General features: G+C 48.4%; 1 protein-coding gene across 24 annotated transcripts in view; it reads left to right on the top strand.

Annotated features, from left to right (window-relative positions):
* Positions 1 to 5,094: 5,094 nt before the first annotated feature.
* The window catches only part of MACF1 (microtubule actin crosslinking factor 1), a 223,520-nt gene continuing 204,816 nt past the window's right edge, over positions 5,095 to 23,798 (top strand). For 6 of the 24 annotated variants that reach the window (XM_039328010.1, XM_039327991.1, XM_039327917.1 and 3 more), the window contains exon 1: positions 5,095 to 5,376. In XM_039328010.1, the coding sequence (XP_039183944.1) occupies positions 5,157 to 5,376 (220 nt within the window). In that variant the 5' untranslated portion in view covers positions 5,095 to 5,156. Of the gene's footprint in view, positions 5,377 to 15,115; positions 15,389 to 23,798 lie in introns of those variants that run through there. The other 18 variants (XM_039327966.1, XM_039327971.1, XM_039327816.1 and 15 more) reach the window with 8 other exon arrangements.

The raw sequence follows: 23,798 nt of genomic DNA, 5'->3' as shown, positions 1-23,798 counted from the left end.
CAGCTACTCTTGGTAGTGTGGCAGTGAGCAAACCCACCCATCCCCCAGAGCCAGGACCCAACCACTGCCCAGAGGGAGAATTCCCCCGGAGGAACCAAAGCTGGTTCCCTTGGGAGTCACATTCGATGGGGATCCTCAGCGGTTGGCTCACCTCCTTCCCTACTTCAGGTGTATGGGAGGTCGCTACCCAAGGATGCAGCCAAGATCTGGGTCTCCGCCCTGGCCCTGGAAGGAACCGCCGCCAGGTGGATGGTAACCCTATATAACTGCAACGGCCCCAGCCCCAGAACTTGAAGCGCTTCGTGACCGCACTGAGACGCCCTTTCGAAGACCGCCTGGCAGACCGGACTGGCGTCTCTGGGAGCCTGTCCCGCTTCTCGGGAGGCCCGGGCCGGCTTCCCCCTTCTGCCCTCGCTGCTTCGGGGAAGCCGGTCGGCGGGAGAGGCGCCCCTCCCTCCCTCCGTCCCTCCCGGCAGCCGCTCCAGCACCCAGCAGTGCGCAGCCTGGCCGGAGCTGACGCGGGCGCATGCTCGGAGCCCCGCCCGCCGCGGACTCCCCCGGGCTGCTAGCCCCGGGCATCGACGGGCTGGGGGGGGGGGAACCGCCTCGCGGCAGCGCTACGAATTGGCGGCGCCAGGCCGGTGTGTGTGTGTGTGTGTGTGAGAGAGAGAGAGAGAGAGAGAAAGACGGAAAGAGAGAGAGAGAGAGGCAGGTGTCTTCCGACTGCCGTGCCTGGGGCGGGGGGGGTCACCGGGAGGGCCGCTCTTCCTCCGTGCCCCGCGGAGCCCCCGCCCGCGCTCAGCCTCGGTTCGGCGGGGGCGTCGCGGGGCGGGCCCGAGGCAGCGGCGGGGCGGCGCCTGTGCGGCAGCGGCGGCAGGAGGAGGGAGGCGGCCGGCTGGCAGGCTGGGCTCTCGCCGGCTGATTCCCTCGCTCGCTCGCTCGCTCCCGGGTCTGGCTCGGCCGTCGGGAGAGCGCGGAGTGGCGTCCAGGGCAGCGCCTCGGTAAGCTGGGCGGCGGCCCCTCCACCCCACCGCGGCACCCGAGCCGAGCCGGGGCGGCGGAGGCTTGGCGCCCACTGCGAGCGGAGGCTGCGGGCGGCGCGGCAGCCCCTCCGGCCGGCAGAGGGGGGGGCTCCGTGGAAGCGGCCGGCCGCTTCTCCCTCCCCCGCCAGCAGCGAACGCTCCTCCGGCGGCGGCGAGGAAGCCCCCGCCCGCCCCTGCCGCTGGCGCTGCGGCCCCGGGTGGGACGGGATGGGACGGGCTGGGGGGGGGAGGCTCGCAGATTCTTGGGGACCCCTCCGCTCGGGAAGGCTCCCCCCGCCGCCCCGGAGCGCCCGTGGGTGCCTGTCGGTGACAAGCGGCGTCTTCCCGGCGGTTCTGGAGTGGGTGTGTTCCCAGGAAATCGGGAGATTTGGGGGGGGAGGGTGGGGAGCCCCTCTTGCACGCTGATGGCGCCCGAAGCGCTTCCTCTCCCGCGGGGGATTTTATACGGGAACGGGTGAGAATTCGATGCAAAAAGGGATTCTCGCCCCCTCCCCCCCTTTGGGCAGAAGCCCCGAAATGTGCGCGGGTCTTTGTTCTCTGCCGCTGCCCGTATTAAATTGTTTACTGATACAACGTCTACCTCTCGTTCTTAATTCCGGCGTTTTAATTATAGCCACCCTCAGGAAGCGATCAGCCCCCAAGCTCCGTAATCTTAACGTCCGATTGTTCTGTATCTCCCGGTAGATGCCACTTCTGGAGGGAGCAGTTCCTAGTGTTGTTGCTATTGTGGTTCCTCCATCACATTTTAATCCTGTTTTGTTCCTGATGTTCCCGTGGTATAAAATCCTGGGTTGGTCTAGATGTGATCAATTGATTGAGGGGGATTTAAAGCACCCAGCATTCGCGATCTTTTGTATGTTTCTGAATGTTATATGTTATAGAAGGCAAGACCTCCCCAGTTTGGCTCCAGCGATCATGGGGGGGAGGAGGGGGCCATTGTTCAGCACATTCCATTTAGTTAATTAAAAGGGGGGAGGAAATCAAAGCTGCAGATGTGTTCGCTTGAGGCCAAGCTGTGCAGATCTGAGGGAACAGTTTGGAAGGATTTCTCCTGCCCAAAATGAGGGATGCTCCATCCTCCCCTCCCCCTTCCTTTTCTCACTGAGCATCTTGGATAATAAAAGGGGCCAAAGGCATTCATATTCAGGACCACCACCACCCCTCCCAGGCTGTGGGGCACAGGTGCAATAAATAAAATGTGCATAATGGTGGCACATAAAGGAGCTCCATCTTCCTGCAAGGAAAAATCACAAGTTGTGAGGGATTTAGGAGAGGAAGTGTTGTATTGGATGGAGGGGGCACCTGAGAGAAAAAAAATGTTAAATATCTTTAGCACCAATCTGGACAATGCTGGCTTTGTTTTCCAAAACTGCTAAGCTGCCCAGATCTGTGAGAATCATACAGGGCTTAATTTGGGCTTTCTGGGATTGTTTGTGGGTCACGTTCCTACTTGTAGAAAGCCTGTGAGAGACTCACAATGTGCAGAGTGTCTCTCTGGCACGAGGGACCCCGTCAAGAAATCCAGCCCTCCAGAAAGCAGCTTCTTTGTGTGTGTCAGGCCGGGAGCACATCGCACTTGATCTGCGAAACCTTGGGAGCTGCATCCCCTCCTGCACTGTGGCCCGTGGGGGTGGTGTATCGCTGTCCCCCTTTAGTTGCACCATCCAAGGCAAGTGGGCCTAGCTAGGCCAGTGAGCTGGGCATGCCTTGCCTTGTTCTAAGGGTGTAAGGATCCCTCCTGACCCAGCTCTCCCCACTCCTGCCCCAGTTTGCCTTAGAACAAAGGGGCACCTTTGCTGGAGAGTCAGTTCGGGAAGGAGGCGGAGCTGACACTGAATTGGGAAGCCTCTAAAAGCCTATTTCAGAGCAAGAATTCTCCTCCTGATGCTTTCTTATCCCCGGCTTATTTTTTGCATGAATCAGGGAGTCCCAAATAGCAGTTCAGAATTGTACCAGTGGCTCAGTGCCACTGACGCCATGCCTGGTTTCTTGATCTCCTAGTAGAGGCTACAGAGAGAAGGTAGGAAAGCCAAATCAGCAGCTCATGGTGCCTCATTTTCACAACTTATTCATTTATTTATCCAATTTATATGGCTGGCCATCCCAACATGTGACTCTGAGCATGAACTTGGTTCCTGAATTAATCTACTTTCTCATCTGAGGCCTGTGTTCCCATACAGGTTAAATCAAAATAATAGCAATGATTAAAAATCTAGTCACATTTAGCATTTGGGGCAGAGCAGCCACTAGATCTGCAATGACCTGGCTTGGTGTCTCCTGTGAACACAACCCTTAAAGAATGGCTCAGTGGATGAGTTCTTTTAGATGACTGGTCTTTCTGCACACGCTGCTAGACCCTGATGTGAATCCGGGGTGAGACTGTCCTAAAATGAAAATTAGGGCTTTCTGACCCACTTGAGTTTCACGGGCAAAAATGAGGGTTTGAATCGTTGGGAAAATGAATGAAAGGACCACATGGGGTGGAGAGGATCTGCTTGGAAGAGATTCCAGTTCCTGGCTTTGCAGGGCATCAAATACATCCTTTAGTGAGCTTGCAGGATGAAAATCAGCCCTCTTTGCAGAGGACTGTTTTTAATACAGTCTGCCTGTTAAGGAAGAAACACTTTTCTGCCATATTTAATGCATTTTAGTACATTTTGAACATCATCTATGTGCTCACGATGGTTCCACCAGTTGCATTAATTTGTCATCTGCACTCCAAGCCTCCTAAGAGTGGAGGTCATCCTGAAGGATGTATCCTGAAGAAACTTTATTTGGAATCCTGCATTTTCTAAACTAAACTGAACTAGGGGGACTCTCCCTCATTCAGCAATCCTGAATTAAAATATTCTGAGAGAGGGAAAAAATATTTTTGGGTTAAGCTCCTTCTCCTGCCTAGACAAAATTCCCATTTGAATTCTTTATAGTTGGAATACGTTTGCTCAATCCCCCATCATTGCAGGATAATGGAGCAAGGCAGCCAGAATGCGAAAGATGCTAAATGCACAAGGTTATTAATTAGCACAATAACTGGAGCAGTGTCTTTAAGAACCTTAAGGCTTTTTGTTTTTGCACAGAGAGGCTATGTTCAAGCAAAACACTTAGCTTGCTAAATTTGTGGGCTTTACATAATACCACCAAACTTGAAAAAGCCAAATGGCCTGGATCCAGAATGCATGCTAAACCACACGTATACACAGCAAGCAAAGTTAACACCAACTAAGAACATCCTGTGAGAATCCAGATAGTAGCAGTTTAATTAACTTAATTAGGGCTGTGAAGTGAATCCAGCCAAAATGCTTGCTTCTGGGTGCAGTCTGGAGGTCAGCTTGATGGTCCATCCCCACTGTGAAGGCTGATCTTTGGCATTCCCTCCCTTACAAGGCACTGTCTGGAAAAGAGGGTAACTCTACTGGCGTTAGAAGGTGACAGTCAATAGAGCTTTCCTTTGGGTCTTGGGCTGCCTGGGAAGAGTCAGCTGAAGTGTGCCACAATGGCAAAAATGCATCACAACCATTTGCAGGCCAGTTCAGATGCAGACATCTGCCCCAATGGAAAAGGTGGGTTTGCTCTGGGTCCCTTCTATTCATCTTATGGGACCCAGGGTAAGAGAAGAGCAGGCAGAACCTGGGGGTGGAGTTAAGAGAGAACTCAGTCTAGAATCCTTACATGTTCACAAATGATCCAAATCCAGCCCCTGTTGAACTCAGGAGGACCCTTTATTTGGGCCAGAATACTAAGCAAGCCTTGTTGTCTGTTGGTTGGTTTTTTTAGGGATTGTGAAGATGGCGTGTTCTTGGATCTTGGCTATTTGTGTATTTATTTATTTTAACAAATGGCATTATGTTGTCTTGTGGTTCTTAATCTTCTGTTCATTGGCTAGAGATACTGTTGTGAGGTTGACACCTATACAAATCATTTAAACAAACAAACGAACGGTTGCTTTAGATAGCCCTCCCCTGAGCATTGCAAAGGGTGTAGCAGCTGCTTGGATGGCAAGCAAAGTCTGTCTGCCCATTTTCAGCCTTCTGACTTTTCTGTCTCCTCATAGGTTGGTGGATTCCAAGGTTCGGCAGCACCTCTGGGCTTGCCGGGGTCTTCCTCCCTGGGGCCATGTCTTCCTCTGATGAAGAGACTCTCAGCGAGAGGTCCTACCGGAGTGAGCCGTCCTGCAAGAGTGAACGGTCGTACCGCAGTGAGCGGTCTGGCAGCCTCTCTCCTTGCCCGCCAGGGGATACTTTGCCCTGGAACTTACCTCTTCACGAGCAGAAGAAGCGGAAGAGTCAGGACTCCATTCTGGATCCAGCAGAGAGAGCTGTTGTCAGAGTAGCTGGTAAGGAAAATAGTTCTCTCTCCAAATTTAAGCAGGTGATTTCAGAAGATGAGAGATCTACAGCAGTGGGGTTCTTCTGGGCGGTTTCTCTTCAAATTTGATGGCATCGTCCTTTCTGCAGTGGGTCCTACAAATACTCAGAATGGAAGTTCAGAAACTGGTTGCCTTTCCTGGAAGGTTGTTTGAAATGTCAGTGGAGTCTTAAGGACATCCAAGAAGAGAGGAAGGGAGAGCATGAGCAGAGGGAGAAAACTACGGGGACGCCCTAGATGTCCTCTGGGGAGTGGATCGGTTAAGTTACCTTTGCTTCTACTCACAATGTGCCTGCTGCAAAAAATGTCATTTTGCCACCCAGTATGGTGGGCTTTGGATACTTCAGAAATCCTTCAAGTGAGGAACTGCATATGTGTCTCTCTGTCCATAGGCAATTTCTGGAAGCCATGAGGTCAGTTGGGTCATGACATTATCCCAGGTGTGACACGAAGATGTGTTAGACACATCATGTCAATGATGTATGGCACATGGTTATTTGTAGGATACACTGCTGTACAATGATGTACTGATTTTATTTCTTCTTATAGGATGGATGCAGCTTGCTGCAACCAGCTTATCTTACCTAAAAATAAGGGAAAGCATTTCTTGGTGTCAGGACTTTGGATTTTATATATGTGCAGATTTTCTTGACCGATCATTTCCTTGTTTACTGCTTAGGAATTGTTTTCTTTCCAGTTTTGTAGGGTGGCTGCTGGGTGTGTGTGTGTGTGTGTGTGTGTGTGTGTGTGTGTGTGTGTGTGAAAAATGTCAAATGGTGGCCATGACTGCATAAATGGAGCTCTGCCATTTCTTATTATGTTTTGGAAGGGATGCAGGTACAAAATGTAATCACAGCTATCATCTTGCCTTGTTTAATACCTTTGCATAGTTGTAAGAATTTCACTCTGGGCTCTATAATCTTTTCTAGGACAAATCTATGTTGCTTCCGTATTTCCTGACTATTGTGAATATAAACTGAGATCCCTTGAGGGATTAATTGATTGAGTTTTGATTGATTAGACAACAGCTTAATTCATGAATGAAATATAGTTACTAAGACCTTGGGAAGGTTTTGCAAACTACCAGTTTCTATGCATGAGGTCCCAAAGCCCGATCATGAAAAGTAAAGAAGAAGTAAATGAAAATGCCCAGCAAGCCACCAAAATCAAGATAAGCCAAGGTCAGGAATCTGTTGGTTTTTTTCAGAAAAGGTAGGTGTGAAATGTTTTCATTTTGAAGTCCAGCTCCATATTTGGGCATAAACCAACCTTTAGCCTCCCAGAGTTTGATTAATGAAGAGAAGATCTTTGTACCCAGAAGCTGAGCATGGTTGGACCTGGATACTTCATCTTAAAAGAATCCCAGGACTGCAGGCTTGATAGGGAGGTTGAAAAAACACTTTGAAAACTGACAATGACAGACACCTTCTTAATTGCTGCCAATAAAGCTATACGTGTGAGTTCATGAAGTTGATCAACTTGAAGGAGACTTCATGTTGAAGCTGTGCTTTGTACCTTTTGCTTTATAGTGTTTGCATGAGGCATGTTTCATTTAATAAATTTGAAATAAACAAGGTACCTGGAGATAGCAGGTTAGTCTCGTCCCACCTGCATCCCATCATTGTATCTAATATTCTTGAATACACCCTCTGGTGTGATCTGTTTTTAACAAACCCGTGCTGGCTACTAGTTATGACTTTGTTTGCTTCTAGTTGTTCGCAAATCTGTTTTTTGATTATCTTTTCTAGGATCTTCCCAGATATTGATGTTAAACTGATTGGTCTGTAGTTTCCTGGGCCCGTTTTTTTCCCTTTCTTGAGGATGGGGACTACATCAGCTCTTTTCCAATCCTCGAGTACTTCCCTGGTGCTCCAGGATTTGTGGAAAATGTGGTGCAACGGTTCTGAGATAACATCTGCCAGCTCCTTCAAGAACTCTGGGATGTAATCTGTTGGCTCCTGGTGATTTGTATTTGTCAAGATAGGATACATATTCTCTTACCATTTTCTTGCTTATTTTGATTTTTGTTTCTAGTATGTCTTTTGCAGTGGCTTTTTTGGTGTGTTGGGCTGTGGTTTCTTTTTGTGTGAAGACTGATGCAAAGTATGAGTTAAGCAGCTCAGCTTTCTCCCTGTTGCCTGTAATTTCCTTGCCATCTTCTCTCTTTAGTGGGCCTACAGTTTCCTTGACTTTTTTCTTGTTAATATGTTTTTTATTGTCCTTGATCTCTGTTGCAAGTCTTTATTCATTCTGAGTCTTTGCTTTCCTGACTTCATCTTTGCATGTTCTGGTTATTATGTGCCCCTCTTTCCATTTTTTTGTATTTGTCCTTTTTGTCTTTTAGTTTGTTAGTGAGATCTTTGTGCAGCCATGCTGGTTTCTTCTTGGATTTCTTGTTTTTCTTTCTCAATGGTATTGTGCTGATATCAGCTTTTTGATCATGTTTTTCAAGATTTCCCATGCTTCTCGGGTTGCTTTCTCTTTTAGGATTTTCATCCATGGGATCTTTCCTAGGTTCTCTTTGAGCTTGTCAAAGTTGGCTCTTTTGAAATTTAGGACATCGGTTGGGTTGTTTTCAATTGCTAGTGTTTGCATTATATTAAATTCCAGTATGGCGTGGTCACTTTCACCCAAGGTTCCAGCAGTTTTGATTCCATCACTTCTTCTCTGTTAGTAAGAATTAGATCCAGTATAGCTTTATTTCTAGTTCCCTCCTCCACCTTTTGGGGAACAAAGTTGTAGGCGATGTTGGTTAGGAATCTCTTTGACCTCGCACTCACTGCAGAGTTTATCTCCCACTTGATATCTGGATAGTTGAAGTCTTCCATTACTACTGTGGTATGCTTCCCACATATATTTGTTAACTGGCTGGTAAAGAGTTCATCTATTTTTTCTGATTGGTTGGATGGCCTGTAATATACACCTATGGCAATGTTACTTTTTTTTCTCTTTTATATTGACCCATATGCATTCTGGAGGGATTTTATCTTGGATCATGTGCATTTCTGTAGATATGTAGTGTTCTCTTACACATAGTGCAACTCCCCCTCCTCTTTTTGTAGACCTGTTTCTTTTGAACAAGTTGTATCGATCCTGATTTTCTTTGTTTTCATTGTCAATCTAAATTATATTATTATGGTTGTTCTTTCTTAAAATCTTATTTCTCTGCTGTTTAGAAATTTTATGGATACTTTTTTGAATACATTGCTGCTATTAAATTGTTTTTATATGTTGAGGTATGATTTTGAGGTGTCTTGTTGAGCAAAGGACTATTTTGTCTTCCATCCATCACAAGGGGGGGGGGAGGAGGTGATATCACTGGAGGAGCCCCCTGTGGTATTTTTTCTTTTTTCCATCTCATAAACAATTGAGGATTGTTTTATTTTACTGCTTGTTTGTTAAAAGGGTAAAAATCCATCATAATTTGGTTGTTGTGTTCAAATTTCAGAAGCTGTGAAAAGGCACTTGGGATTTCCTGGAGCAGAGTTGGGATGGGGCAGTCCTAGCATAAAAAATGTTGAAAATTGGATTAAAAAATGAAATTGACTTAAAATAATTTGGGAAATTGACCAAACTGGGAAAAAGATCCTTCATTTATTTCTAGGATAATTTCAGTCAAAGATTGAAATTATTACCGGTAAGTTTGTACAAATCTTGTATTTATGCAGAATTTTAAATTCGAGAAAAGAATAACAGAATGACAGAGTTGGAAGGGACCTTGGAGGTCTGCTAGTCCAACCCCCTGCTCAAGTAGGAGACTATGGTGAAAAAATGGTGAAATTTTTTTCACAGTGGTGAAAAAAGTAATGTTCTATATATAGGCAAGAAAAACCAAATGCACAGGTATAGTATAGGGTTAGGGTTAGGTCACCATGAACTCATAGAGCAAAATGGACATCACCAACAAACTCGGAGTGCTTGAGTATGGTTAGGAGGGCACTGACTTTTCTAGGCTGCCCTATCTATGTTTCCTGGTAAAATACATGGGAAAATCCCATTGGGGGAAAATTCCACTTAGGGTTAGGGTTAGATTACCATGAACTCATAGAGCAAAATGGACATCGCCAACAAACTCGGAGTGCTTGGGTATGGTTAGGTGGGCACTGACTTTTCTAGGCTGCCCTATCTATGTTTCCTGGTAAAATACATGGGAAAATCCCATTGGGGGAAAATTCCACTTAGGGTTAGGGTTAGATCACCATGAACTCATAGAGCAAAATGGACATCGCCAACAAACCCGGAGTGCTTGGGTATGGTTAGGAGGGCACTGACTTTTCTAGCCTGCGCTATCTATGTTTCCTGATAAAATACATGGGAAAATCCCATTGGAGGAAAATTCCATCTAGGGTTAGGGTTAGGTCACCATGAACTCATAGAGCAAAATGGACATCGCCAACAAACTCGGAGTGCTTGGGTATGGTTAGGAGGGCATTGACTTTTCTAGGTTGCCCTACTATGTTTCCTGGTAAAATACATGGGAAAATCCCATTGGAGGAAAATTCCACTTAGGTGGTACCTTGTGTAATAGTAGTAACTGTGAGAAGGACCTCGGAGTCCTAGTGGACAATCACCTAAATATGAGCCAGCAGTGTGTTGCAGGTGCCAAAAAACCCAACACAGTGCTAGGCTGCATTAACAGAGGGATAGAATCAAGATCACGTGAAGTATTAATACCACTTTACAATGCCTTGGTAAGGCCACACTTGGAATCCTGCATCCAGTTTTGGTCACCACGATGAAAAAAAGATGTTGAGACTCTAGAAAGAGTACAGAGAATTGCCACCAAGATGATCTGGGGACTGGAGGCTAAAACATATAAGGAACGGTTGCTGGAATCGGGTATGTCTAGTTTAATGAAGAGAAGGACGAGGGGGGACATGATAGCAGTCTTCCAGTATCTCAGGGGCCATCTTGTTAATTTCCTGGGACATCTCCTGGGTCAGCTTAAAAGTGCCTGTTGTGAAACATTCCGAGTCAAGGAAGGAAGTGCAACTCTGGGAGTCTGAAAAGAGGAGCAAGGCCTCTTCGGAGCCGTAAATTTCCTCTCCAGCCCAGTGCCAGGGCCAGACAGGAGAAGCAAAGATCTGGCATGATGAATGCAGCATTTGTCTCCTTTCTCCTGAGCCTTCCATTTTCCTGGTACGACTCTCTTCCCCCCCATTCTTTCTTGGTTGAATCCATCTCTGTCCCATGTTAGTGCCTCAACTTTTCTTCTTCTGATTTATTCCTTGGTCTGAAATGGCTGGGCTTGCAATCTCCCCCTTCCCACACCTACTGCAAACAATCTTTGTGCCCAACATACCAAAAAAGCCTACTGCAAAAGACAAACTAGAAACAAAAATTAAAATAAGCAAGAAAATGGTAAGAGAACACCTATCTGACCTTGACAAATATAAATCACCAGGACCTGAAAAATTACATCCCAGAGTTCTGAAGGAGCTGGCAGATGTTATCTCAGAACCATTGCACTATATCTTTCAAAAATCCTGGAGCATGGGGGAAGTACCCAAGGACTGGAAAAGGGCTGATGTGGTTCCCATCTTCATGAAAGGAAGAAAAACAGACCCAGGAAACTACTGACCAATCAGTCTAACATCAATACCTGGGAAGACCCTGGAAGAGATAATCAAAAAACAGATCTGCGAACAACTAGAAGCAAACAAAGTTAAAACTGGTAGCCAGCACGGGTTTGTCAAAAACAGATCATGCCAAACCAATCTTATTTCATTCTTTGATAAAGTGACTAAACTAATAGACCAGCGAAATGCTGTAGACGTAGTATACTTAGACTTCAGTAAGGCATTTGACCACAACCTTGGTATAGAAAAAGGTGGAATAGACAGTATCACCACCAGATGGATCTATAGCTGGCTGGCAAACCACACTCAACCTCAATGGCACTACATCCACATGGAGAGAAGGAAGCGGTGGGGTACCACAAGGTTCCATCTTAGGCCTAGTACTCTTCAATATCTTCATCAATGACTTAGAAGGAGAATTGAAGGGGAACTCATCAGATTGCAGATGACACCAAACTGGCATGAGTAGCCAATACCCCAGAAGACAAACTCAGGATCCAAAAAGATCTTGACAAACTTGAACAATGGGCCCTGTCCAACAAAATGAGTTTCAATGTGGAGAAAGGAAAGTTTTACACGTAGGCAGGAAAAATAAAGGTACAAGTACAGACTGGCTTAAAAAAAGTAAGTGTGAGAGGGACCTTGGAGTCCTAGTGGAGAATCACTTGACCACGAGCCAGAAGTGTGCAGCAACAGCCAAACAAGCTAATACAATCCTGGGTTGTATAAACAGAGGCATAGAATCAAGATCATGCAAAGTATTAGTACCGTTTTATAAAGCCCTAGTGAGGCCACACCAGGAATACTGCAGCTAGTTGTGGTCACCATATCACAAAAAAGATATTGAGAGTTTGGAAAAAATTCAGAGAAGAGCAACTAAGATGATCAAAGGCCTGAAGACTAAAACATTTGAAGAACGGCTGCAGGACTTCAGTCTGGCTAGTCTAAAGAAAAGAAGAAATAGGGGAGACATGATAGCGGTATTCCAGTATTGGAGGGGCTGTCACAAAGAGGAGGGAGGTGACGTTATTCACCAAAGCACTAGAGGGAAGGACGAGAAACAATGGTTGGAAACTAATCAAAGAGAGAAGCAACCTAGAATTAAGAAGAAACTTCCTAACAGTGGAATTAACCAGTGGAAGAGCTTGCCTCTAGAAATCGTAGGCGCTCCATCACTGGAGATTTTTTAAAAGAGCATAGCTGGCTCAGGAATTCTGGGAATTGAAGTCCACGAGTCATAAAAGAGCCAAGGTTGCCTACCCCTGGTCTAGGGCAAGCCCTTGCCCGCCTTGTTCCAACTCCTCCATCCAAGGAGAGTCCACACTCTCATGAGATGGGGTTGAATTAGCTCTTCCTGCAATTACGAAAAAATTCTTCTTGGTGTCGAACCAGGATCAACCTGTCATTTCTTTCTTATTTTTTGGAAACAACAATTTTATCTTTTCTTGAAGACAACTATCATGTCTTAGATTGTTTTAGCCATTGTTTATTACAAGGAGTTTTATGCCGCTTAATTAAAAAAAGATATACAATAAATAAATTCTACATCATAGCATGCAACTTCACCATACCAATGCAACCTGTGAGGAAGAGAGCTTGTTCGGCCATCTGTTTCTGACCTTGAAGATGACAATGTGAGTCTTGTGAAATCATAATCCAAGCTCCGCCCTCTTGACTTTTCATTATACCTCATAAGGTAGAGGCATGTAGGGGGCAGAGTTTGCGCTGTGATGCCCCTTGCCCTCATGTAGATGCCTCTGCTTGTGGCACTTTCTAAAAGCCCCTTATTCTCCTAATGTGGGTTAATTATTTCAGAGGGACAAAAGCACGTTGGTCTTTCTCTCGAGGAGCGCCAGTGGGTCTGGGGCAAGAGAGGCTTCTTTTGTGCCGCTGCTCCAGGCAACTCAGTCCTTGCTGCTGCATGTGCAATGGGCTTGTGGAGGGCACCATATAAATTGGAAAGAGCCAGCTTGACAGAGAGAAATTGTGAGAAAAGAAGGTGCTTTGCAGGTTGCCAGGGTAACACGGATGGCTGAGTAATCATTCTGCCAGTTGCTGTGGTAACAGGCAATGTGTGTGTGTGTGTGTGTGTGTGTGCGCGTGTGAGTGTGCCTGCGCATGTGCTTTCTCTCCATATTGCCTGTTCCCCTCCCAAAGATGCAGAAGACACTCGGAAAGGGACTGAATCCCAAAGAACAACATTAGAAGGTATCTGAAAATCTCAGCTGGGCAAAGATTGAAGTAACAATGTCATTGCTGAGATATTAACTGCAAGTCATTCTTACAAACCTGACAAACAAATATTCTCCTTTATTGAGACGGTTATTTTTCCTTTATGGATGGAAACACTGGGCTGAACAGGCCTGCTTCACTTGTTAAACTCTGTTTTAATCCCCAACTGTTTTCATCTAAAACAGACCCCACCCCCATTTATTTGACCCTAATAATTCTTTGTTTGGCAATACCCATTTCTCAAACTTTAAGAGTGCTTTTCTTTTTTTAAAAAAAATAATAATACTTGCACTGCTCAACCTCTCCACCAGATGCCGCCCAAACTCCTTTGCACATTTGCAGGTTGCAGCCTCTTGCAATTTTTTTTCTGCATCAAACCTATTCTTGCTAATAAGTTCCAACACAATCTGGGAAAATGTAGGCACAAATTTCACACTTGTGGTGAAATGAGATGACCCCCTTTCTGTGGACCACTTCCCCCCCCACTTTTACCATTACTGTACACCTATAGCAAAATGGGGATGTTTAGATTCCTGGAGTGCTGATTTTGGTCCAAAGAGTCATTAGATCAGTGGTTCTCAACCTGTGGGTCAGGACCCCATTTGGGGTCATATGACCAAATGACCCCATTTGGGGTCAAACAACGCAGTCCGCCATTTTTTTCCCCTTTTCCTTAGCTGTGCTACTCCCTTTTATTCTATTGGCTTTTGAAAGCCAATAGAATAGACTCTTGAATAGAGTCTAATCCTATTGGCTTTCAGAAGCCAATAGGAATTGTTCAGGCTGTCTCTGCCCTGCTGAGCCCGCCAAAAGTCCCATTCTGCAAACAGTGCTGCACCAGTTGAGTAGTCCCCGACTTACGACCGGTTGGGGGTCGCGGCATTAAAAAGGTTGAGAACCACTGCATTAGATGGATTGTGGGGGACAAGAAATGCTATACAGTTATATTGGGCAATGGTGTCCTTGAATAGTGGTTTGGGAAAGCAGCTATAGTTCATCAGTTACGTTTCTAAAGCAAAGAATAAATTGCTGTTAATACTTGATGCCTGTAATCCTTTCAGTGGTCCAGCACAGTTGCCTCGCAAACAGGCAGATGCTCTTGGCTGGCAACTCTGCTCTTGCTCCTGCATTTGGCCCAGGGGCAGATGAAGGCAGGCAGGATCAAAGGTGCCGTCCTTGGGGGGCCCCATTGCCAGAAGGCTGGAAAGACAAGCCAACACTGGGCTGTGGGGAACATTGGTCGGAAGACAGGGGAAAGCCTTGCATGGGTGGATGGGTGAGCAGTTTGGCAACTGGAAAGGTGGGGCAACAGCTTAACCAACTGGGTGATTCTTTGGCCACAGAACGGGGCTTCTAACCAGTGTGTATGGGGGGGGGGAATGATGGACTTTATACCTGCTTTTTGGTCATAAAATGCTTGGTTTGATTCTGACAGTATCACGTGTGAACCCTGCCGGCCGTAGTTGTAAACCGAAGGTTAGAGCTGCGGCATCTGTCCCCAACCAGGATAATGCTGAAAGCTGCATTGTGACATCCTGAGGCAAAGCCCCTCCCTCGGCTGCTCGCATCCTGTCCTCGCCCAGGGATGCCTCGGGGTTATAACGGGAGAGGCGCACTAAGCCCGTCTTGGGTTGCACCCCAAACCACAGCTAAAATCACGGCCACCCTCACCCGCCCCCCTCCCGCCGCGCTGCCCCCGCCTCAGCTGGGGCTCCGCTGCGCCACCTCCGCTCCGCCGCCGCCAGCCTCGCGGGGCTGGGCGCAGTCTGCCCCGCAGTTCCCCAGCCGGCCGCCGGGCGTCCCCGCCGCTCCCCGGGTCGTTGGGAGGGGGGCGGGCCAGGCCGGGCCAGGCGAGCAGCCAAGTGGGGGCCGGCCGGGGCCTCCCTGACAGCGGCGGGTGGAGCCAGAGCCGGGAGGCCGAGAGGGGCCGGTCGCGGAACCGGCTGGGAGGCGCCGCCGCCGCGTTGCGCTCCAGTGGCTGACCCGAGCGCCGGGCCGCTTCCGCCGCCACTGCCCGTCTTCCTGCCGTCTCTGCCCTCGGGTCCGCGCTCAGGATCGGCCGCCCGGGAAGCGCCATGGCCGGCTACGTGCCGGGCCAGCTGCCGCTCAACCGCAGCCAGGAGAAGGCGTTCGTGCAGGCCTACGAGGACGTGCTGGAGCGCTACAAAGGTGAGGCGGGCGGCGGCGCGTTCTCCCGCGTGGCCAGGCGAGCAGGGGCGGCGGCGGCGGCAGCCGGGGGGCCAGCGGGGCGGCCCCGCCTTCTTCTCGGGCCGGCCGGGCTGTCAGGGCTGCGGGCAGCGGGAGCCGCGGGAGGAGCCCCTCCGCCGTCCTGCTCGGGCCGAAGCTTCGCCCCGCCCGCCGCCCCTCCGGCCGCCTCCGCCGGATCGCGGGCAGCCGCTTGGCGGGACCTTTCCGGCATCCCCGCGCTCGGGCTCTGGGCCGCCGCCGGCCGCTCCCTGCCGGGGGGAGGGAGAGTGGCGGGACGCCCCTTTGTTCCGAGGCCGGCGGGTGGAGGGAGCTTCGGGGCCGGGGCGGGGGGAGCGCCGCGGTCGCGCCAGGTGCGGGCCGGGACCGTGCAGTTTTGAGCGCCCGAGAAGCCCCCGGAGCGCCGGGCGAGGGAAGCCGCCTTGGGGACTCCCTGCTCTTTCTTGCCACGTTGCCCATCATCCCCAGTCAGCCTGGGGGTCAGCCGAGTTTGGAGGCCAAAATGTCTCCTGCTCTGAGAAGGTCCACTGGGCGGCCTCTGGAGCGGGAGCCCGGCGGAAGAAGCTCCCCGGCGAAAGGGGGGCGTTTGCCGGGCCCAGTTTGGGAAGGGTTGCAAGAGCCGGTAGAGAAGGCAACGGCTATAAGGCATTTATTGCCCTGCTGAAAGTACTTTGGTCTTCCGAAGGGCCCGGAAGCTGCCTAGATCTAATACTCGGCTCACATCATCCACAGATCAGCAATTAAACATATTTAACTGATGCAAACCGGAGGGTGCTGGGGATTGAGTCCTCCCTGGCCAGCGTCTGGCTGTCAGTCTGCAGGCTCCGGCTGTTTTAGGTGCTCCTGCAGCCTCGGCCCCTGCCCAAGCTGGAACTGGCTGCTGCAACACTGGATGAGAAAGAAAACGGGAAACAGCATCTTTTGCCTTGGTTACAAAATGTTACTAATTTGGAACTTCATGTTCAGGGTGGCAGGCGAACTTCTTGGCTGCGTCTCTGTAGCTTTTGGTGCTCTTGTGGCACATCTGGGATAGAGTTGGCTGGACCAGGAGGCTCTGTGTGGAAGGGTTTCCCCCACTGACCCCCTCGGAGCTCTGCACTTCTCAAATTGCAGCCCTGGAACTGAAGCATCCTAGACTGCTAAATCCCACCCACGACTATTTGCCTGCACTGTCCTCCCAAGAGGGTGTTTATTTGTTAGATTTTGTCCAGGGACTTCCATTTCTCCCCTGAGGCAGAAACATGTGCGAAGAAGGGTGGGCCGAGCGAGGCTGCCTCTCTGGCACCGAGGGAGGAGGAGGAGGAGCGGCTGTGCATCCATTGGCCCACGGCACTCGCGGGCTTTTCTCCCGCAGGTCTGCCTCCCGGTTGAGTTTGTGTGGTTTTGGGAACAAACGTCTGGCTTCGTCTGCCATAAAGCACTACAGGTTTTAAGGAATACTTATAAAAATAGAGGATTGCCCATTTCTTTTCTAATACTGTAGTTTATCTTTTTCTTTTTATTATCAACAAATCTCTCTGGGTGCCAGGAGTAAGAAATTCTCTAATCTCTGGGCCTCTAAGTATATTGGGCCACATCTTCCATCAATTCTAACACATCTGGGGGATTGGGACCCCCCTCTTTCCTCCCCCCCACCCATTCCATGTTTACTGTTGGTATACTTTTAAATACCAGAATCTGAGAACAAACCTCAAGAAGATGTTTCCCTTAATTTGAGTGGTGATGTTAGTGAACAACTGGCACAGCTCGCACATATTTTATAGAGACCACTAGCTCTTAACTTCAGGCCAAGGTAGGCAAAATCATTTTTCAGATGCTTGTGTTTGACTGAAGATTGCCTGTGGCTTAGAGGTTAGGGAAGGAAGTGGATGGCGAGCATATTATAGACAGAACAAACTTCTAATTACTGACAGTGTGGGAACATTTTATAAGCAAATCTATTTTTGTGGTAACTTGACAAATTACACTTCTTTTCACTTTGCTGGATATACTGGACCAAAGGTTGAATAGAATCATACTGAGGGGCGAAAACAAGTGGGTGGGAGAACAGAAATTATTGTAAGCTGCCTAGAGTAGCCCCACGGCAAGATAGGCGACCAATAAATTTAACAAATAATATTTACAGCTTCAACCTTCATTTCGTTTTGCCTGGCAAGCCTTGTAAACAAGTTTATTCTCTGCTGGGCTGAGTCCCTCATCAGCCTCGTTGCCCCTGTTGGTCCTCATTAACTAGCTGGTCCTGAAAGCATCTCTTGAACAGGGCCTGGCGTTGCCTGTCAGGCACTCTGCGTGCATTTCTCCCTTTCACAGCTTTTAGGAAAACAGCCCTGCCAAAACATAAGGAACCTCCAAGTCATTCTGAGCCAGAGGCATTTTTATGGTGTGTAAGCATTTTGTAAATTAGGAGGCAAGCTTCAGCAGGTAAAGCAGCAAAGAGACATTTCTGTTCTGTTGGGTGGAGGGCTGGTCCTCTCCTTGGAATGCACCAAACGTTCCTGCAGAGGATTTTTTAATTATATGGGTCCCGTGTATCCTTGACCTGCCCTGCCCTCCAACCAACCCTTTGGAGCATCTCCGGGCATCCTTTGCGAAGGCAGAGAAAGGAAAGGAAAGGTTTTGCTGATCTGAGCCGATGCCCTGGGTGTTTTAGGCCTAAAAGCAGGAACCAAAAATATCCCATGGTTATAACTCTTGGCCCCAAAGGACACCGGAGAAGGTACTAGGGCAGATCTTGCTGCTTCTGAGAAAGGTCTTTTGCTAGCTGTGACCTCTTGCAGCTCTCCTGCTGTGCCTCTCCAGAAGATCATAGACCACCATTTCCTGCACCCGACAGATTGAGCAGCACCAGCACCTGGATGAGGTGCAGCATCTCCCTTGAGCCTTGCCTTTTCCAGGGTGAATGTTTGTTTACGTGCAGATGCTGTCATTGTAGTGGGGAGAGCTAGTCAGGCAGAGTTTCTAGAGAACGGTGAAGTTTTGTCCAGCTTTCTGCTGATAGAAGAAAAGTCTGTTGCAGCCATGCCCTCCGTTACATCTTCCTGCCCCAGTTGAACCTGCCAGAAATTAGATAAAAGCCAAGCAGAATGGTTTAATTGATACCCTGTTTGATAGACAGATGAGCTGCCCAAAGAGAAGGGTTCTCAAAGTAAAGGACCAGATGTAGCCCTCCTCCCTGCTGAACCAGTTTACAGCCAGGCAGTGTAGTGTCTTTTTGTAGCGTTAGCCCAAGCCACCTATGCTGCTCACGTTGGTTGTTCCACCAAAGCCTGTGGGCCCCTCTTTTTCCACCAGAAGGACTAAGCCACCAACACCAGGTGGGAATTGACTGCAAATGTCTCCCTGTCTCGTCTATGATTCCTGAGACAGACGCTCTCTTTGCCAATCCGGTTCTGGTGACAGCTGCAGTGGTCACATGGCCTGTGGTGGTTGCCCTTTAGAGCAGAAGGGTGTCCAATGCAGCAATGCAGAAAACCGTCTCCTAGCATCATTTGAAGAGAGGGGGACAAGCTCCAGGGGCGTTGGGCAGCCAGGCCAGCTCCAAGAAAAGTCTCCAGAATTTGCTCAGCTCTGACTGCTAGTTGCTTCCTCCCAGCTTTTGTTCCCTGCGTTTACCTGTGTACACATCTGTGGTTGCAATGGAGAACAAGGCTGATGTGTGTGTGTGGCTGAACACTTGGATGCTTAGCTTTGCTTTGGCTAAAGATGTCGTATTCACTTGCTTTCACGGGAAGGCAGAGCCTCCTGCTGACATTTCCCCTTTTCTCTGAGTCCAGCGGGGCATTTAAAGTCCTGGCCCCACGGCAGGTGGGGGAATTTGCTTGCTGTTTTAGTGAAAACCAGGGTCTTTGATACTTACGGCTTGCAAGTTCTCAGTCACTCTGGAATCCTGGAAATGCCTTGTCCTGGCCCAGTTTGGCAGGTGGTCTCTTGGAGAAGAGCAAGTAGCAGCCGGGATTCCCCACCCAAAGAGAGTCTGTGGTTCAGCATGTCACGCTGGCTGCGTCTCCCTCCTGTATCAGGCTCAGCCTCCAAGAATTTCCTCGTGACTGAGGTGGCCCACAGACTGCAGCCACAGCCAGGACGGGCAGGACAGCCGGAAAGGAGACCTTGTCATTCCTCCTTGAAAGCTCCTCACTAGTTCACGGTTTGTTTTGACTTAGCTTGCTGTGTGAACCTGGCTCTTGTGATTTTGATTCATCATTCCACATGAACCAGACCACTGTAATATCTACACAGCAAACCTTGTTTTAGTGGAAGGTGGGAATTCAGTCACTGCCAATCAGGAAAGAAAAAAGTGGGGAAATGTAAGGGGTTTCCCTGTTGGAGTAGTTGTAAAGTGAGACTTTTTAGAACCAATCAGAATCATTGGGCAAAATAGTTTTTCATTTCTCTCTGTCTCTCTCTCTCTCTCTGCAAGATCATCACACAGAACAGTTTTTCCAGTATTTGCAGCGAGAATGTTACTTCAGCTCAACAAATGCTGTGAGGAGGAGGAGGAGGAGGAGGACTGGTTGCCCAGAAACCTGTTGTGGGAAGCAGCCAAGTGCCTGTGACCCACTTTTATCTGAAATAGGGATTGTTGAAGGATATTTTTGACATATGGTGGAGGAAATGGCCATTCCAGCCTCTCCTCCTTGCTGGGACCTGTCCTGCCTCTCCTGGCCAGGTTCTAGTTGTCTTCCCAGTTGAATGAACTTCGTTTGGGAGGAAGGAATTCTGGCTTGAGATTGAAAAAACCAACTTGCGCTGTGAGGCTTCCTGGGTGGAGGTGGAGAGAAAGCTGCCCCAGAAGTCCCTGTGGAAGAAGGCAGGGAGGAAGGGCTTCGGGGGGCCTCTTTGCCGCTTGCCGGGCGTCTGGTAGAGGGCAAAGTACGGTGAAGCTCCCTTCTCCACCCTGAGCCCTCAAGAGAGGTCGGGACCGGTCTTGGAAGGCCAGGCTTCAACCATGCAGCCGCACCACTTAAGAACGTAGAGCAGAATTGGGACCCTGAGAGCCGGGTGCTCTCCCTCCACTCTGCTTTCAGAGATGCCTGTTGCGCCTCCTTAGAATCTGGAAGGTATCTTAGAGGTCTTCTAGTTCATCCCATGCTGTAGGCAGGAATTCCCAGATCATCCCAGACAAATGGCTGTCCCAACCTTTGCTTGAAACCCTCCAGATGGAGCCTTCCCAGTGAACCCAAAAGCCAGAGAAATGTTGCTAAGTGGACAAGAGTCTGGCTCTCTTTTTCGAAGACACCCCCCCCCCAATGCATGCTGCACCCTCCTTGTAGACTTTGGTGCGTTCCCTTCTGTGGGGCTGCCTGCATTTCTACTGAGACATTCTTGGCGTGGCTTGCTCTGGGAGGGAGGGTGTGTCTCCAGGGTGCTGCTTAATGATGTCTTTGATTTAATGGATAGCCCAAACCCTAAAGCTGTGAGGCTCAGCTTGTCCCATTAAAACCAGTTGCTCCTGTAAGGGATTACAAATCTGGGAGTTGCATTGACTTTTAGCATGGTAGCTGGGAGGAGGAGGAGAGGAAGGAGGGAGGAGGAGGGAGAGGGTCCCACTGGAAGAAAGAGTTGGGACCATGTAAATTACATTCTTTGGGAACAGAAACTAGGTACTGTGTACAATAAAGAAAGCAAACTGCTTCCGGTTTTGCTTTGGGGGATTTTTTTGGGTGCTTTTGCAGTTTTCGACCTTTGGCATAATTTATCTTCTGCTTAATACGGAATAAGGGAAGGGGCTTTAGATGGCATCCTAAGATCTTTCCTAAGTCTTAATTTGGGAACTCCTCTGACTTTGGAAATATCACTCTGGCTTTGGGCCTTAAGCCTATCACTGTAGCCATTATGACTTAAAATCTTAAAGCTTTAAATCAGTGGTTCTCAACCTGTGGGTCGGGACCCCATTTGGGGTCGAATGACCATTTCACGGGGGTCGCCAAACCACGCAGTCCGCCATTTTCTCCCCCTTTTCCCTAGCTGTCCTACTCCCTCTTATTGGTGGCCACACCCACTTGGGGGTCACCACAACATGGGGAACTGTATTATAGGGTCACGGCATTAGAAAGGTTGAGAACCACTGCTTTAAATGATACATGAGGAGCCTGGCTGTTTGTTGTTTGGCTTGCACAATCATTGGTTGTGGAGCAGTGAAGATGCCTGAGCTTCAGTTCAGAAGCATGGGAGCTGATTCTGATGATGACAGTGACGGAGAAGGAGAAGGATGTTCTTTCGATTCCTGTCCTTCCGTTCGGTGCAGCACAAGGCTTCTAAGAGTCACACAGAGTTGCTAGCAAATGTAGCTGTGCCAGTTAGGCAAGTCCCGGCCTCTTACTGATCACAGGTCACACACCACATTAAGTCACAATGTGGGTTCTTTGGTTTGAGGTTACTGTATTGTGGTAACCTGGACATGGTTGCTGCTATTGCTTGTAAATCGAGGTTGAAGGCTTAACATGTTGCAAAACAGGTTGTAGCTTTGTACTATAGTTGCTAATACAAACCACAACTTCACCTGCTGTGTATAGACCTCCCTGTATTGTGGTTTTTGCGGGTGGGAGCTGGATGGGTGGGTGGCCCTGTGGGGTAACCAGATGGTGCTCGACCCCTTTCAGTGGATGATTCTTAATCTCTTGCTTGTTTGCCAAGGAATCCAAGTGCTTTTTTGTAAGCATAAAAAATGCCTGCTGAGTTCTCGCCACACAGCCGCACCATCCATTTTTGGCCCAAAGTCTTGTCTGACAACGACTAAGGGAAGGGACAGAAGATTAGGAGTAACAGAGGTACATAGGGCAAAAAAGCTCCTTGCAATAAATAGTTCTTGCTCATATGGGGGCGGGCTTGCATTCGATTGGGGCTATGCCCAGGAATGTCATCTGTGTGATATTTTGTGCAGGCTTTAAAGAGAAACAGACCCTAACCCCGGGCTTTTTTCTCGGAAAGGCTGGGCAGCAGGATCTCAGTCAGCTTAGAGCTGGCTGGGGAATTGAGAATCAGACGCTGGTTTAGAGAGTCCTGCATTGGCTGGGCTGTGTTGACAGAAGATCTACCTTCTCTTGAGAACCTCTCTTTGAAGATCTTTGCCATCTCTCTGCTAGATTTTTGTTTTGGTAAGCTATGAGTCTGATTTGTGTGATTACTTCTGCTTGGGCTGTTTTGTGCCCGTAAGCTGCTGGTGAGGCAATGCTGGGTATCCCCACACCCAGTCCTTAAGCGCTGTGGGAGACTCTTCCCACAGCCCCAGTCTTCCCAGGCATGAGGCTAAAGGCTTTGCACAGGTGGGGTGGTTTCGTGTCAGTTTCCCACTGAATTTTTCTTTTCTGTTCCGTGGCTGGCAGATAGAAACAGAGCTGAAATTCTGATTATTCCTTAAAAATAAGCAGCAAAACAAGATTATCTTGAAACTCCAGACATTTTAATCATTGACTGATGATAGCAAAAGAAATGCATCACACAGCCACTGATTTGGTTAGATAGTTTCAGACTTGCTTTTCCAGACTACCGACTTGTGTTCTTGCCTTACCTTTAAAAGAAAAGAAGAGAAAAAATGAGCTTCAGTGAATCCAGAAGTTCCATGAACTGATCAAGATTGCCCACCTGGATTCTCTTTGGTATAAGAAGGACGAGAGAATCTCTGCCAGAGTTTCATGATTCTACCCCAGCACGGGAAAGTAGACCCCCCCCTGTGCTCTGTTTCCTGACCTGGTCTCCCTTCAAGGGATTTGCTTTCTCCCTCAGAATTAACAGGCCAGGTCCCAGCCTGCTTCATCTGAACAATGCTGCCTTCATGCCTTAAAGCAATATTGTGATTAGACTGATACACTCTGCATTAGACCGATATACTCTGCACATGTGGTTGTGCATGTGCATGCTTCTAAATGATTTGGAAGAAATTTCTTGAACTCTGAAAATGAGCACTTCTTTGCTTTTGATTAAAGCAGCTGCAGTTTTTCAGGTTTCTGCCTCAACCTGAAAGAAGATGCAGTTATTTTCAAAAGCTTAATGGTTAAAACAGCCTTTAAATCAGCTGCATCTGTTTTCAAGCTTGAGAAGAAACTTGAGGAAAGATGTGGCTGCTTTAATCAATATTCTAGCAGGGGTGCACTTGGGCAAGATCTATTTTTTCATGAACTGTTAAAACGTGCACACCATCCATCTCTAAGATGGTGATCTCTAAGGCTTGTGGGTTAGAGACTTGCAATCCTGGTTGCCAGAGATAACAATGCAGTTGGTGACCAGTATGAAAAGACTTCTACGTGCCTCCTATAAGTGTTCCTTTCAAGACAGTTCGGGAATTGTAACTGGAATTTTTATTTACAGAAGGGAACAATTCAGGGGACCCAGGATGGTGTTTGGGGCACACAAGCAAAGGGGCTCATGTCCTCCTACT

Source organism: Crotalus tigris, unplaced genomic scaffold (genome assembly GCF_016545835.1).
Source record: "Crotalus tigris isolate CLP2741 ecotype Arizona unplaced genomic scaffold, ASM1654583v1 scf7180000017614.5298720, whole genome shotgun sequence".
In the NCBI taxonomy this organism is placed as follows: Eukaryota; Metazoa; Chordata; class Lepidosauria; order Squamata; family Viperidae; genus Crotalus; species Crotalus tigris.
The sequence above is the reverse complement of the archived record's forward strand: the minus strand, read 5'-3'. Positions and strand labels throughout refer to the sequence as shown.